Source organism: Leguminivora glycinivorella, chromosome 14 (genome assembly GCF_023078275.1).
Source record: "Leguminivora glycinivorella isolate SPB_JAAS2020 chromosome 14, LegGlyc_1.1, whole genome shotgun sequence".
In the NCBI taxonomy this organism is placed as follows: domain Eukaryota; kingdom Metazoa; phylum Arthropoda; class Insecta; order Lepidoptera; family Tortricidae; genus Leguminivora; species Leguminivora glycinivorella.
The window spans coordinates 10,371,942-10,387,619 of NC_062984.1; the positions used below are offsets into that span (position 1 = coordinate 10,371,942).

General features: G+C 37.1%; 1 protein-coding gene across 1 annotated transcript in view; it reads right to left on the reverse strand.

Moving 5' to 3' along the window:
* The window catches only part of LOC125233180 (allatostatin-A receptor), a 255,394-nt gene that overhangs the window by 21,320 nt on the left and 218,396 nt on the right, over positions 1-15,678 (reverse strand). Inside the window, exons 2-3 of the mRNA XM_048139072.1 lie at positions 10,593-11,443; positions 1,056-1,211 (exon numbers count right to left, since the gene is read on the reverse strand). Coding sequence (XP_047995029.1) covers positions 1,056-1,211; positions 10,593-11,423 — 987 coding nt within the window. The 5' untranslated portion in view covers positions 11,424-11,443. The remainder of the gene's footprint in view (positions 1-1,055; positions 1,212-10,592; positions 11,444-15,678) is intronic.

The following is a 15,678-nucleotide window of genomic DNA, read 5'->3' on the forward strand; positions in this document are numbered from 1 at the left end:
GTAACAGGAATGGCAAATTGAGTGAAGGTATATTATTCAAAGTTAAATGTGAACGAACGTGAAAATTTTACTTTAGCTGTGACATTAGTTAGACAAAGCAAAGAGGCTTATATTGACTGAAATCAATGATAGGTACATAACTACGTGTAATCTTCTTCTTCTTCAACCTAGCGTTTTCCCGGCCTAGCGCCAGGGTCCGCTTTCCTGCTCAGCCTTCTCCACTTTGCCCGGTCTTCGGCATCCTGAGGTGAAAGATTGTTCTCTTACATAACTACGTGTAATATTTATAAAATAAAGTCGAAGGAAAACGTATCTCGGAAACATCATGATAACATAAATGCCAGTTTGAATGGCGATATATATCTGGTTACACTTGGTAATATGGCGATACTGCTAATTATGTTTTTTTTTATTTAGGTACTAATGCAACGAAAAAAAAAACAATTTTAATACTTATTTACAACAGTATCGTTAAAACAATAAAGATTTTCTTTACAGCCCAACCCCGAATATCTACTTTTCTAAAGGCTACTGTGAAGTTCTGCGATAGGAAGGCGTATAACAGCAGCCGCAGCTATTCATGTCAGCTAGCACATAGGAGATTATCTGCAGCGTAAAACGTAACACCTAAAACTCTAAACATTTAAATATCCATTAAACCCAAAACTCAAAAGTCTCCTTATTTAAATCACTAAACCCCTAAAGCCATCAGCCAACCCCAAAAGTCTACTTAAAGGTCTTTGCCCACTAGACCGCACCATACCATGACCGTGCCAAGAGCGTACCCGGCACGGAATTTTACGCGACACGGTCTACTTTGCCCAATGATGACCGTATACACCCCGTTTGATGCCCGTATGCAACGCGTTTGATGACCGTTCACAGCCCGTACGATGCCAGTATATTTGTACTTTTATATATTCTGTGGTATATGTACATGTTTGTTTCATTCTCGACAATAGTCCCCGGGCCGTGCATGGCACACGAGCACGCGACGTGCATAGCCATTGACACAACGGGCTACTGGGATATACCAACCCCAAAATTCTACTTACTTTTCTAAAGGCAACCCTGAAGTTCTCCGAAAGGAATGCATATAGAAGCGGGTTGACGCAGCTATTCATGTAGGCCAACACGTGGGAGACTATCTGCGCCGTCACCGTGAAGTAGTTGATGCTGTACGCGTCTAGCGCTTTCACTAGCAGGATTATCTGGAACAAGATACGAGTGTTTAATAGGGGGTATTCAGGCAAATGCCGCCCATAGACTTCATATATTATACAGCTTCGCAAAAAAGAGTAAAAATGGAACATTTTTTTTAATTTTATCATATCACTTAAGTACCTACTGTTCTCATACAAAAGTGACACAGCAGGTTCTGAAAAAGTGTGTACAAAAATAAGGAAAAATTTAAACCATTTGTTTTTATTCCTATTTTGTTACCATGATTTATTTGATGAATTGAGATTTTAGTAAGTTTTACTTCGTCATTAAAGTTCTCTAAGTATCTACATTTTCTTAGTTATAACAATTATCATGCATATATCTTACGAAAGTCGACTTATATTACTAAATGTTAATACGATCAATTAAAATTTGCTGAAGTGGCTACGTAAAAAGTTTTTGAGAACAGCTCCTGAATTAGTTGCCACTTGCGAAATGGTTTACATAGAAAGTGGCGCCCCTATTATTTTATACTCTTTTTTTGCCAGGCTGTAACCAGTAAAATGCTATACAAAAATTGGAATTAATTTTAAGTGCTACTGCAAACTATTTAAATAATACGTATACATACATACTATCACGCCTGTATCCCATAAAGGGGTAGGCAGAGCACATGAAACTACTAAAGCTTCAGGGCCACTCTTGGCAAATAAGGGGTTAAAAGAAAACGAAACTGTGGCATTGCAGTGACAGGTTGCCAGCCTCTCGCCTACACCACAATTTAACCCACCTACGTACGTATTTATTTTATAAATGGTTCAGGTACCTATAACCACCTACTACCAGATTTTTCTTTCATGTGTTAATTATCTTGTAATGTATGATCTGCAATGGTTAACTTGATACATATATTTTGATACGATTATTTGCCCCAGGACTTCGAATTCCCGAAGCGATAATTGGTGTCATATGAAACTAAAGAAAATAGACAGTAAATAGTATACCGTAAATAGTATACCGTAAACAGTGTCTCAAGTTACATTGCTAGAGGCACTTGCTTACTTAGAGAGTTGTGTGTGGGTGAAACTTGGACCCTGAAAAGCTGTGACGTGGCTAAGATTGAGATGTGGTGCTGGTAAAGACTACTACTACTAGCTAGAAGAACTAACATTTCTATTTTGGAAGAACTTAATATCACCACACGCCTCTCCAAAATATGCCAGGCCCCGTAGCCGAATGGCATTTCTGCGACGCGAAACGAAAACGAAACGCCACGAAAGGTAGTCTGGCTTTGTCGCGCCAATATGCACGAGCGATAGATATAGATATCTACGAGCGTTTCGTTTCGTGAGCGTTTCGTGAGCGTTTGTGCCATTCGGCTACGTACCCAGGAGCCTTTAGATTTTCGATCACTTTATGAGATCACCAATGCATAATATGGAGAAGTGTATATTTGGGGTGAATTAATGGTAAACGCGCTTGGGGTGGGGCTCGTAAGAGATAGTCTGACTGTGTGAAGAAGTCGACTGGCGGCAGCCTATACGGTGCAGTCCACATCGCTTATGACCGCGTTCAATGGAGACACGCTACTTGTGGTCGCGATCCTCAGCATTGAGGGAACGAGAAAGAAGAAGGGGTGAACTGCTTTAATGATCCTGGCACAGATTATTACTAGGTAAGCTACGTAAGACATACGTACGAAGAATAGTAGGTACGTGCCACGCGACTACACAGGCAGGCGCGTGGCGCCTTTCGGCCACTTGTTATTGTTACCTGGAGGCAACTGCTAGCGGGTAGGTATAGGTACTTAATGCGCGACTGCAAGCGATTGACGTAGGCCTGATCTTGGTTCTAAGAATACTCAGAAATACATATGTATATATTCATTTAACGAAATTGATACTGTTTTAGTTGGGTAACTGGGTACTACATAGCCAACATCACAATTGCTTACGCTTTGTTTGCATTTCGATCGCCATGTAGCGTCAACGTTTGTCACTTCGGCTGGATACCCTGATCTCATCAAGGCTCACACAAATATTTTGTATATACAGCGTGTACATTTATTAGTATAGGACATTAGAAATGTAATAAGATAAAGTTTATTTACTTAAGTGAAGTTAATTTCGGCCTGCAATATAATGCAAACACACTCGCATTACACGCTCGTTGACACGTGCTTTTAAATGCTCATAACTATAGCATATGTAATGTCATTAACTGTCATCGCAACCGTATTTAGTGTTCTCGGCACCAATATCGATGACCGGTCTGGCCTAGCGGGTAGTGACCCTGCCTGCTAAGCCGCGGTTCCGGGTTCAAATCCCGGTAAGGGCATTTATTTGTGTGATGAGCACAGATATTTGTTCCTGAGTCATGAATTTTTTCTATGTATATATGTATTTGTATATTGTATATATCGTTATCTGAGTACCTACAATACAAGCCTTCTTGAGCTTACTGTTGGGCTCAGGCAATCTGTGTAAAAAATGTCCTATAATATTTATTTATTTATTTATTATTTATTTATTTAATAATAAATAAATAAATAAATATTATACACACACACACAGTAAAGAAAAAAAGAACACACACATCATTTGTACAAAGGCGAACTATAAATTGAGATGCGAAGCCAACAGCTTCAGTAAACCTAAATCTTGTTAATAAACACTTCTAACTTTATAACGATATCAAAACAAGCTTAAAACCTTCGGGATCTCTTCGAGGGAAGCGAGCATTACATAAACAGGAGCTTTGTTTATTAAATTGGTATGTCTTGTAGGTACTTACTAAATATACAGTGTGTAAGCCTTATACGGGCGATAAATTAAACTAAACATAGAATTCATTGTCACATTCAGTGTTATCAGTAATTAATATTAAAGAGTGTATTTAAATTACTTTTTTTATTCTCGGGATCAATGTTCTGTATATTAAATAAATAAATAATAAATAAATAAATAGATATTATAGGACATTTTTTACACAGATTGCCTGAGCCCAACAGTAAGCTCAAGAAGGCTTGTATTGTAGGTACTCAGATAACGATATATATAATATACAAATACATATATACATAGAAAAAATCCATGACTCAGGAACAAATATCTGTGCTCATCACACAAATAAATGCCCTTACCGGGATTTGAACCCGGAACCGCGGCTTAGCAGGCAGGGTCACTACCCGCTAGGCCAGACCGGTCGTCGATATTGGTGCCGAGAACACTAAATACGGTTGCGATGACAGTTAATGACATTACATATGCTATAGTTATGAGCATTTAAAAGCACGTGTCAACGAGCGTGTAATGCGAGTGTGTTTTCAATCAAGTGTCTAGGCATGTCACTGTCTTTCATATGTGAGAGAGAGAGAGAAAAAACATATCATCTTGTCGCTCTCATGTATGGACTAATAGGGTGGCGCCATCTGTCATAACCTTTGAGTGTGCCTCCTCATTCTAATTCAACCATAATGAAGAATCATACCATAATTTATCAATCTCGAATTACCATAATCCGGCTCACAGCAATTCATAAATCAAAATCATGATTCCGTTTTGTAGCCAGAAATTGAATTTTAATATTTCAGAATTAACCTTAAAACGAAAATCCTAAAAGGATAAAAGGAAATATATAATTCAAAGCCATCTCTCAATTCCATTCTACATCACGAACTTCCATCAACGCGGGATAAAATTTTATTTTTACCTATAAAGCTTTTAAAAAATCAAATCAGATTTCCTGGATAGCATCGTATTCTTCTTTTGAATATTAAATCAATATTACAAAAATTTATTTAAACTCTCACTATTTTTAATATTTTTACGCATAGGTACTTAAAATTACAAACGCGCAAGTGAGGGTAGTTCGAAAAATTCCTACAGCTAGAAGATGCTGATGTCATGACTGTCCACTTGAGCCAGTCTGCTCCGCGACCACGGGGAGAATGCCGTCCTTGAAACGTCGGAGGTTGAAAACATAGTTTTACACAATTAAGTCCAGTTGAGTTGCTGTAGTTTTTTTTTGTGTGTAAGTATTTTTGAAATTTATAATTTAAGTTAGATTTAGTTTATTATTTATTATGCTTTAGTGCACTTATCATTATCAATACTATGAATATATGTTTTTTCAGTACATATGGTGTTTTTATTACGCACTAGTGCAAGAAGTGGTTCATTATATGCCAGGTTGAAACTTCGGAGGTCCATCTTTACTGAAAAACGTCGTACGATACACGTGCAAAAAGGAAATTCGTAAGTCGTGTCGATTTAAAACACTCTTCGGTCGTGTTTTAATTTATCGCCACTCGTTTCGAACTTCCTTTTTTACGCACTTGTATCGCAATGTACTATTTTAATACAGTTGCTCAAAAAGTGCCCGTTTTTTGGCTGTTTAGCATGCGAGAAGTTGTATTTTACGAACTAGTGCGTAAAAAGAAGTATACGTTCCATTTTACGACTACTTACCGAGCTGTTTTCATAATATTAGTCTAGTTTACTAAGACAGAATAAAAGTATAAACATACTATTAAGTTCCTAATATTTAAAACGTTAATTTTCATACGTAATTGTTTACTTTTAGTCATGCTAAACATAATTTATAAAATGGTTTATACTTTGAAAATTCGGTCATAATGAGTCGTGTAAACATAACATGATTGGAACGAAACGCGTCTTCTACTGTCAAAGTATAGGCGTCTACCATGTTTTAACTGAATGCACGTACAAAAATCTCAATATGTTACGCGATTTGTCATAATTATTTTACGTTATTTGCAATACGTCGGGGCATAAATGGATCGATTAAATTAAAATGTGGTTGTACATTAAAGAATCGTCCCAAATCGTAAATGTTTATGTTTTTATGTCACCCCATGAAATAAATTATGTTAGATGAATAGCAAACTCGAAAATATGCACGCAAGTTTAAAAGCTTCAAAAATACGCCTTTGAATTGTCAAATAATCCGTCAATGTCCATGGGAAAATAGATAGTTCGGATTGTTACATTTCGTTTTAGTAGTGTTTTTTCGCAACTGTATTAAAAAACGTCGTTCGTCACACGTGCGAGAATGTCATTCTTCTCGCACTTATAACGAAATGTACCTACTATTTCAGTTCAGTTTGTAATTTAGAGTATTACAAAGTTTAACTCAGTCCAACAGCAAGCTCAAGAAAGCTTGTGTTGTAACTAATTAAATACTTAAATTCATAGCAATCCATGACTCTGGACAAAATTTTCTGTGCCCATCACACAAATAAATGGCCTCTGTGACTTCAACCAATCTCGCAGGTGAAATTGACTATCCATCATGTGATTAATTTGATTGCCTTGCTGAAAAACCGGTACACCATGTTGTTTTTCAATTAAATTTAACACCTCGCTAGGCTTATTTACAGAAGCTACCTTTACATACACATTATACAGCTTAAAAATATTTTAAGCGGGTTACTCACGTGTTAAGTCGATATTAGCGTTCGACATGTTTCGATCCATTTTCGAGGATCTTTCTTAAGAGTAGCGACCCCGTCTTACATGTCGAGAGCGCGACGCATACATAGTACTCTTGAGGAAGATCCTCGAAAATGGATCGAAACATGTCGAACGCTATATCGACTTAACACGTGAGTAACCCGCTTAAAATATTTTTAAATATGTTTGAGTCTCACGGGAGTTTTATAGTTAACATTATACAGCTTTTTGATAAATTCTAATAAAAACATTTCGTGTACATTGTAAATTAATTAATAAATAAATATTATAGGACATTCTTACACAGATTGACTGAGGCCCACGGTAAGCTCGAGAAGGCTTGTGTTGTGGGTACTCAGACAACGATATATATAATATATAAATACTTATATACATAGAAAACATCCATGACTCAGGAACAAATATCTGTGCTCATCACACAAATAAATGCCCTTACCGGGTTTCGAACCCGGGACCGCGGCGCAGCAGGCAGGGTCACTACCGACTGCGCCAGACCGGTCGTCAAACGGTTAATAAGTGTGAGAGAAGTAAAGGTTAGTAAGTAGTAATAGGTAACATAAAAGTTAGCGTTAAAATGCGTCTAATAGCGCGTGTCAAAATAATTAAAAATATAAAATATTAAAAGGTACAATTGTTCAGCAATTAAAGTTATTTAATTAAAGTATAGTATTTGATCGAAACAAACACACCTTCCCTGAAATTTAACCGAAATCTATAAAAACAGGGTGTATATGAACGTGACACAAACGGGCCAGGATGGAAAGTGACGTAAGCCATTTCATCCCTTTTATTGTGTAGTTACATTACATTAAATTATAAAGATACAGAATTATTACTACAAATCATTGTCTAGAAAAGTCTCAAATAACACACGCGCACGTTAACACACACAAACACACACATTTCAAAAATCACACATACACATTACTCACACACACGCGCGCACACACTCTCATCCTATTTTCTTGCATTTATATAAAATTTAACTTTAGTTGTAGGTGAGATATATATAAATATATATATTTTTTTTTCTAAATGTGTAAAATATTACCTTACACCTGATTGTAAACGGGAATAAACTGGCTCTTGAGACACAGGGAGACCTACTTTGAGAGCCAGGGACCAATATTGTATATACACGTAACATTATAGTTGCAATAAAGAATATTTTATTTTATTTATTTTAGTTATGTAGGTAAGATTGACCATGACATGTCCGTAAGTGCATTTCGCTTAATCTGGCACATGTACGTTCTGTGTTAAATATTGAATTATGTTGCTGTTTCTTACATACAAAGTACACGTTATTATAGCTAGCTTAATATTTCCATGTAAGTAAGCACCTTTCTCCAAAATTTGCTATTCGGCCCATTTGTCTTTTGATGATGTGCCATGTCATTAGAGTAAGGGCAAGATAATTTAACATTAAAATTAAAAAGGTATATTTACTTATCAATGTGAGATTATACACCGTGTTTTTTTTTAATTTCGTTAATTTAAACAAACATCCCTGAACTTAAGTGACTTTATTAAAGGCACCATTATTCAAATTAATCTCCAATTTATAAATCATCCATAATTTTTATTGAAGTTTTCCCTGAGAAAAACTACAAAATATTAAATTGATCGATGTTCATTTTATCTAAATATAGCATAAAAAATATAAATTTGTGTCTTTAAGGAAGACTCCAATCCCTTTCGAATTAAGGTCAAAGAGAATAACAATTTAGGGAAACTCGGAATCCGTTTTTGTTATTAAATGAGTAGGTAATTAATTCCCTTTTAAGCCCTAATCTACTAAAACAAGCAACTGTCTTAATTTACTCATATTTCGTTATTACGGGAAACGTCTTGAAGTAACTTTGTGGAGTTTCGTAATTGTAGGCCTTTGGCACTGGTCCCACCGCGAGCTAGTAAGCTATGAGCTATCGGCTATAAAACGAACAAACCATAAGCACTCCCGTGCAAATAAAAGAGACACGGCTACATTGATATCTCACCGCTGGGCGAGTAAATATAATCATCACCGTGCCTCTTTTATTTACGCGGGAGTGAATATCTTTTGTTCGTTTTTATAGCCGATAGCCCATAGTTTACTAGCTCGCGGTGGGACCAGTGCCTTATCAAGGGTTGAGCGATTCCGGCAATTGTCGGTTTGCATATCGTCACTACTTTTAAAAAATCTCGTATCTCACGCTGTTCCTCAAAGTTAAAACGCAGTAAGTCTATATGCATTCCATACATACTTATTACTTACTACAATTTTCTTTTCATTGAACGAAGATACAAGTTTTTTAAAAGTAGTGACGATATGCTACGTAGCATTCTATTAGATAGGAGGGATTGGTAAAACGTGAATGACATCCTTTGCATGGTTATATATTTACGTAATTGACATCCCTAAATTTGACGTTATCTGAGTAAAGGGACCTTATTGTCGATGGCGCTTACGGAGTTATGAACGATGTTCGTATACAAATACGACGCCACGGGACGTAAGCACCACCGACCCTCTAGGTCAGGTCCCTTTACCCAAATAACGGAACAAATACTTGAATGGAATAAAACATTTAAAAATAATCATGTTGACGACCGGTCTGGCCTAGTGCGTAGTGACCCTACCTGCTACGCCGCGGTCCCTGGTTCGAATCCCGGTAAGGGCATTATTTGTATATTATATAAGTATATCGTTGTCTGGGTACCCACAACACAAGCCTTCTTGAGTTTACCGTGGGGCTCAGTCAATCTGTGTAAGAATGTCCTAATAATATCTATTTATTTATTTATTGTGTTCTTGTTTCTCTCGATATCTTAACCAAAATGTAATAATAAAATTGCCGCGAAATCTATTCTACACGGTAAATCTTTTAAAACGTGCTTCCCTTCTTATCACAGTAAGAAAGCCCAGAAAGCTCGAATGCTTCAAAAAGTGTGCCCTAGGGAGCCAAGGGCACGGCCAATGCATACCCTGTTGACCTCGATGCCACGGCACATCACTTCAGGAATATTGTTCGAGATCCGGTGATTAAAACAGAATTATATTGTTTACTTGGTTTTACAACATGTATGAAAAACAGCGAAACATTTGATCGGGAAAAGTTCAGCAGGTAATTTTAGACACAATTATTTCTAGGAAATATAGGAAGTACCGTGACGCTATTTGCTAATAAAAATATTTGCAGAGCATAAAATTTAGAATACTCGAAAACCAGAAGTCAAATAAAATATTATTTATACATTATTGTACCTGTAACATCCCGATAATCTGTTATACGAAACTTCTACTCTCTACAAAAAATCAGTTTCTAGATAAATATGTATGTACAATAATACATATATGCTAGTAATTCCCGAAACTGGATTGACGTGTTGTGCTTTTAAAGTTGCATCCATTACGCAATAACTAATAAAAATCTCGTTGTAAAGAGAAATATAAAATGTATTAATAAAACCAACATTGCGCAATGTTTTTGATAATATACAAACTTTCTGTCTCCCTTATTTTTCTTTGTTTCTTTTAATTTAATTAAAGCACCAGTGACATCTGTTAAGCCACGGTTGGATCATGTACCTCGTGCAGGTAATTCTTTATTCCTTTTGCCCGTCGCGTCGCAGACGTGTCGAGGGGATAAATGTTACGACGTGACGAGGATTTAATTTTGACTGACAACCTGTTCGTTATTTTATTTGGACGCCATTTATGTTGCTAACAGAAACACATGTATATAAACAACGTTTAGGTTAACAAACTGCGGTGTTTCCTTTTGTTAAAGTCAATTTTACTTCGTTAACGGACGTCAGTTCATCGGACTATAATGGCCTGTAAATGTTCAGCGCTGTCACTTACTTTTACTTCTATTTGATAGGCGAATATTGTCCAGTGAACTGATAGTCGGCGGGTTCTTTAATAAAATGAAGTTGAATAATGCTTACCTGTATAGGACACCAGCATACAGCAAACACCACAACCACAACCACGACCATTCTGGTCACTTTCTTCCGCCCTCTCCTGCTTTCCGCAGACACCCTCCCCCCCGGCGCACTCTTCCACAGCCGGATCAACATACACATGTACAGAAAACTTATCAACGCCAACGGTATCACATATGATGATAGGAAGAACGACATCTGGAAGCCCAGCTTGCTGTAACCCTGTTCTTCTAGAAAGACGCATGATGAGTGGTTTCTATGGTAATAAGAGTACTCTCTCTCCCCGTGGCATATTCCTACGGGTATTGCTGTCGTTAATATCACCACCCAGATGCAACCTATTGCTAATAGTGCGTTCTTCTCTGTTCTGATCGACATTGACGCTATTGGGTGTACAACAGCCATGAATCTGTCTAAGGACATAAGCACTAAGGTGTATACAGACGCGTGAGCGGTCACTACTATGAAATATTGCACAACTTTGCACCACCAGTCGCCGAACGGCCATCTTGGCATCACATAGTCTGTGGCTGTGAAAGGTACGCAGAAAATGACGAAGAGGAGATCAGCTACTGCAAGATTTATGATAAGTAGATTTGTGGTTGATCGCATGCCAGGGTTGGCGGATACGACCAACACGACCAAAGCATTGCCGACTAGCCCAACGATTCCGATGAAGCCGAAGAAAATTGGCACAACCCTGGATACGACTTTCTCTAAAAGTTCTCCACTTTCATATTCATTGCTGTAGTTACATGCTCCGAGGCTTAGTTCATCTGAGGTCATATTCAAGCATATGCTATAAAAATCTTCGTCGGATGATTGGTGCTCCATTGTTTCGATTGTTGGGTTACCTGGAACAATACAAATATTTTTTTTAAGTTGTAACAAGTACAATGTAGCAAATGATATGTGCATTTTTTCCTGAATAGGCAATTTATTGTCTCGAAAAATCTCGGCGAGTCGAGAGCCCATTACATTTTTACGAATGGTTGCAACATTCTTTACATTGACTGTTATTGATGGGAATGGTTTGATTGATTATTATTTTCTTGTGTGCACGTAGCGAATAGAGACAGAAAGCGAGTTCAGAAACTTTTGAATAGTAGATAGTAAATATACATAGATTGAGAACTCATCGATCACAAGTTAACTTCAAATATTATCATAACATAAGTGCTAGGCTTAAATTCGAACACCCAAGGGTTGTACTTGATTGAAACTTCAAGTTTTCTAATTCAGTAGGTAGATTAGAGGTGGGATAAATGTCGGGTGGTTGATTAACATAAACCTCATGGTTCAATAATCCTATACGCTGTTGCTAAATTGTTATGCATAAATTAATAATATAATTGATAAGTCCAGATATATCTATCGTCATGTCTATAAGTGAGCTGTGGGTACCTACACCAACTTAAACAGAGACACGTATCTATTTGTTATTCACGACTAGTATTTATTACCAAGACTCTTACCTATAAAAAAAACTCTTCTAAACCTCGATCATAGTGTTAAAAAGTATTAGTATAGGCATGTCACCAACGTCTCGTCAAAAAAATGCTTACATGTTTCAATTTCGCACATTCTTTTCAATAAATATACTTTATTTTATTTTAGACTTGTATCTCTCTCCCTGCTTTATCATACTACATTTTTCACTGTAGTCTGTTTGGAAAGACAAGAGACTTGAAATGTATGAGGTCCAATACATTCCACGACTTTTCTCTTTCCGAACAGACTCTAGAGATCTGTAAGTATGCTAAAAATTGCGTTCACAAAATCCCTACCTTAATAAGTCCAATTGTGCCCCATATGCCTACAAAGGTATCTGAAATTGCAGGATTGGTATCACAAAGCAGCCAGTGTTATGACAATACCTCGGTTCTTGTGTTGCTACCACGAGTATTAAATACGTCGCTCGATGGTGTAAACCCCACGAAATTACATCCATCACATCCATGGTGTGGAAGAAATGAATAGTGCTTTCAAGTGTAGGTAAGCGGTACAGATGTAGTGCGAAAAGGGTTTTTAACCGACTTCAAAAAAGGAGGAGGTTCTCAATTCGACTGAATTTTTTTTTTATTTTTTTTTTTGTATGTATGTTACTCGATATCTCCCAAAATCGTGGACCGATTTTCAAATTTTTTTTTTGATCGAATGGGTATACCCCCGAGATGGTCCCATTGGCACCAAGTCGGGGTCTGATGATGGGATCTTGGAGAAATCGAGGGAACTCTTCAAATGTTATAGGCACATGTAATGTTTTTAGTGTATTTTTCAAAGGTACACCAGTATTTACGTCTGATAGTAATAATTTTATGTGGCTGAGCTGATGATGGAAGGTCAACTGCTCAATGGTTAGGAGTTAAAGGATAATTTTTTCACTACTGTACATATATTCGGACTGATACATATAATATCAATAGGAACCACTAAAAATCAACAAATAAATAAACTTTTTAACAAAAAATAAAACCGCCTTCAAAAATAAGCGTGTTACAAAACACAAAGAAACTAAAAAGCCAAAAATAATAAACCTTTGAATTCAGATTTCTTATCGGATTGCAATAATCTAAACATCCCAATTATAAACAAATCAATTATTTTTGGAGTCGGGGCCAGCCTGAGTATGGTTAGGTGGGGCAAACAGGAAATAGCAAGGCGACGAACGGGTCTGGTACCGACTACAAAAATAATTGATTTGTTTATAATTGGGATGTATAGATTATTGCAATCCGATAAGAAATCTGAATTCAAAGGTTTATTATTTTTGGCTTTTTAGTTTCTGCGTGTTTTGTAACACGCTTATTTTTGAAGGCGGTTTTATTTTTTGTTAAAAAGTTTTCTTCGGAAACGTTCGTATTTGTCATGCTAGTTTAGTCAGTGTCAGCAAATGTCAGTACATCTTGTACTGAGACTGACTGAAATAGCATGACACGTTCGTACGTTTCCGTAACAATACGAAGGCAAATCTTTTCGCACTACATCTGTAATTTACTAGTACCGAAAATTACATATTTCGTGACGTAGGGTGCATTGGGGTAATTTCAAAGTCGTTCGAAATCCCATAAAAATCGCCATTATTTCCATCATATCAAGATTCCCCTTTCGAAATTACTTGAGCATTTCTGTGATTCGAAATTACTCCAAAATGCACCTTATACGATACACTATTGAGTATAGTATTCTAAAGGCCCATTTAGACGCTACGAGAACGATACGAGTTTTATAACATTACGGTATTCAATGGCTGTGCAAAACTGTATGTAACCTCAACAGCCCGCAATGTAACTAAAATCGCATACGAGTTCGCACGCCGTCTGAATCAGGCTTAAAAGCGGCGCGGGAACTCTCATGAGATTTTAATTACATTACGGTCTGTTGAGGTTACATATACAACTACTAAACTAATCAAACACCGCAAAGTAATAATGAAACTAGCATACGCTGTGTATTTTTTATTATTATTATAAATGGGCTTACTCTTGGCCACAGACTAGCCAAAGGCAAAGACGTCGTCAGGCCTACGATGGAGTGAGCTCGCCTAGATGATGCATGTGTGCGTAGCCGAATGCACAAACGCTCACGAAACGCTCACAATAATATCTCTTTCGTAGCTATCTATCTCTATCACTCTTGCGTATTGGCGCGACAGAGCCAGACTACATTTCTGCGCCGTTTCGGTGGCGTTTTGCGTCGCATAAATGCCATTCGGCTACGGGACCAGTTCTCCCTAAAAATTTTTTTTAAGGTTGCCGGATTAAATGGGCCCTAAAACATCAAAGTCTCATGGTACAGGCTCTGTCGTTCTATATTACGTTCGGTAATAACGCCGAGATTGCATTCATATCTGACAGGGCCCGGCGCCATCTTTTATTTTTCCTTTCGACCCAAGAGATCTTTCATGAACTGGTTTTTGTTGACTCATGAATATCAAAAAGCTATTATAGCTTTTTCCGGGATCGTAAATAAAAATAACCTATTATTCAAGTGGCTGTATATCGGAATCAGTTGAGTTTTTCAAGAGCTTTTTACTTTAATTTATTTACAGTCTAATGACCGCCTAAGAAACACATCTATTTCTCAATTTGTATTTTAAGTATTTGACACTTTAATGGAATATCAGGGATACATCGAGCGGATAGTGCTCATGTCATGGGCGGTACGCATAAGCAACACCCGCCAGGGTGTAAGGACTATTCGAGAGTTGATGGAATCTAAAATGAAATAGGCTAAAAAAAAGGAATTAATGGAGTAACAACTGTGTTTATATTTGGCCCAACGATTCGGACGTAACATTACTTCAGTGGTTACACGCAGGGCAATATATATTGGGGAAAGAAACGGCGAGTCCCACACATCGTGCGTAACAGCATTCCCACTTCGTCAAAAAAAAAAAAAGGGCAATATATATTAGATTACAGGTGCCGTAGCCGAATGGCATTTCTGCGACGCGAAACGAAAACGAAACGCCGCGAAAGTTAGTCCGGCTCTGTCCCGCTAATACGCAAGAGCGATAGAAATAGATATCTACGAGCGTTTCGTTTCGTGAGCGTTTGTGCCATTCGCACCCTGAAATTATTATTTATCATAAGAATTATTTTTATCATAAGAAGGCACATATTTTCTAAACCCGTAACTTATTTTTTATTCAGTAGGTATTTAAAACCGTTTTATGATAAAGACGCTAAAGTGACGTCGATGTTGTTTCATCTTACCTTTAATTTTCGAGTTTTCATGCGTTTTTCTTTCGCGTTTGTAAACGCAAAATATGGTCGTTAATTTCGCCGGCCACGCATCGGTTGAGCGTAGCTCAGCCGTAAGAGGTCGGTCTAATGTTCGCAGGCACATCGCGTGTGTTAGGGTTTCGAACCCCAGCCAGAAGTAATAAAGCTTTAGTTTTTTTTTTTGCATTTATAAGACTTTTTTTATTATCTAAAGACGTGATATGATAAAATAGAACTGAGCGAAGCTCGGTAGCCCAGATATTTTAATATTTATAAAAATAATAATTAATCTAAGTAATAACTAGGAAACGGTGATAAAGAAACAAATTAGTCAAATAATTTAATCCTTAATTGCCTCCATT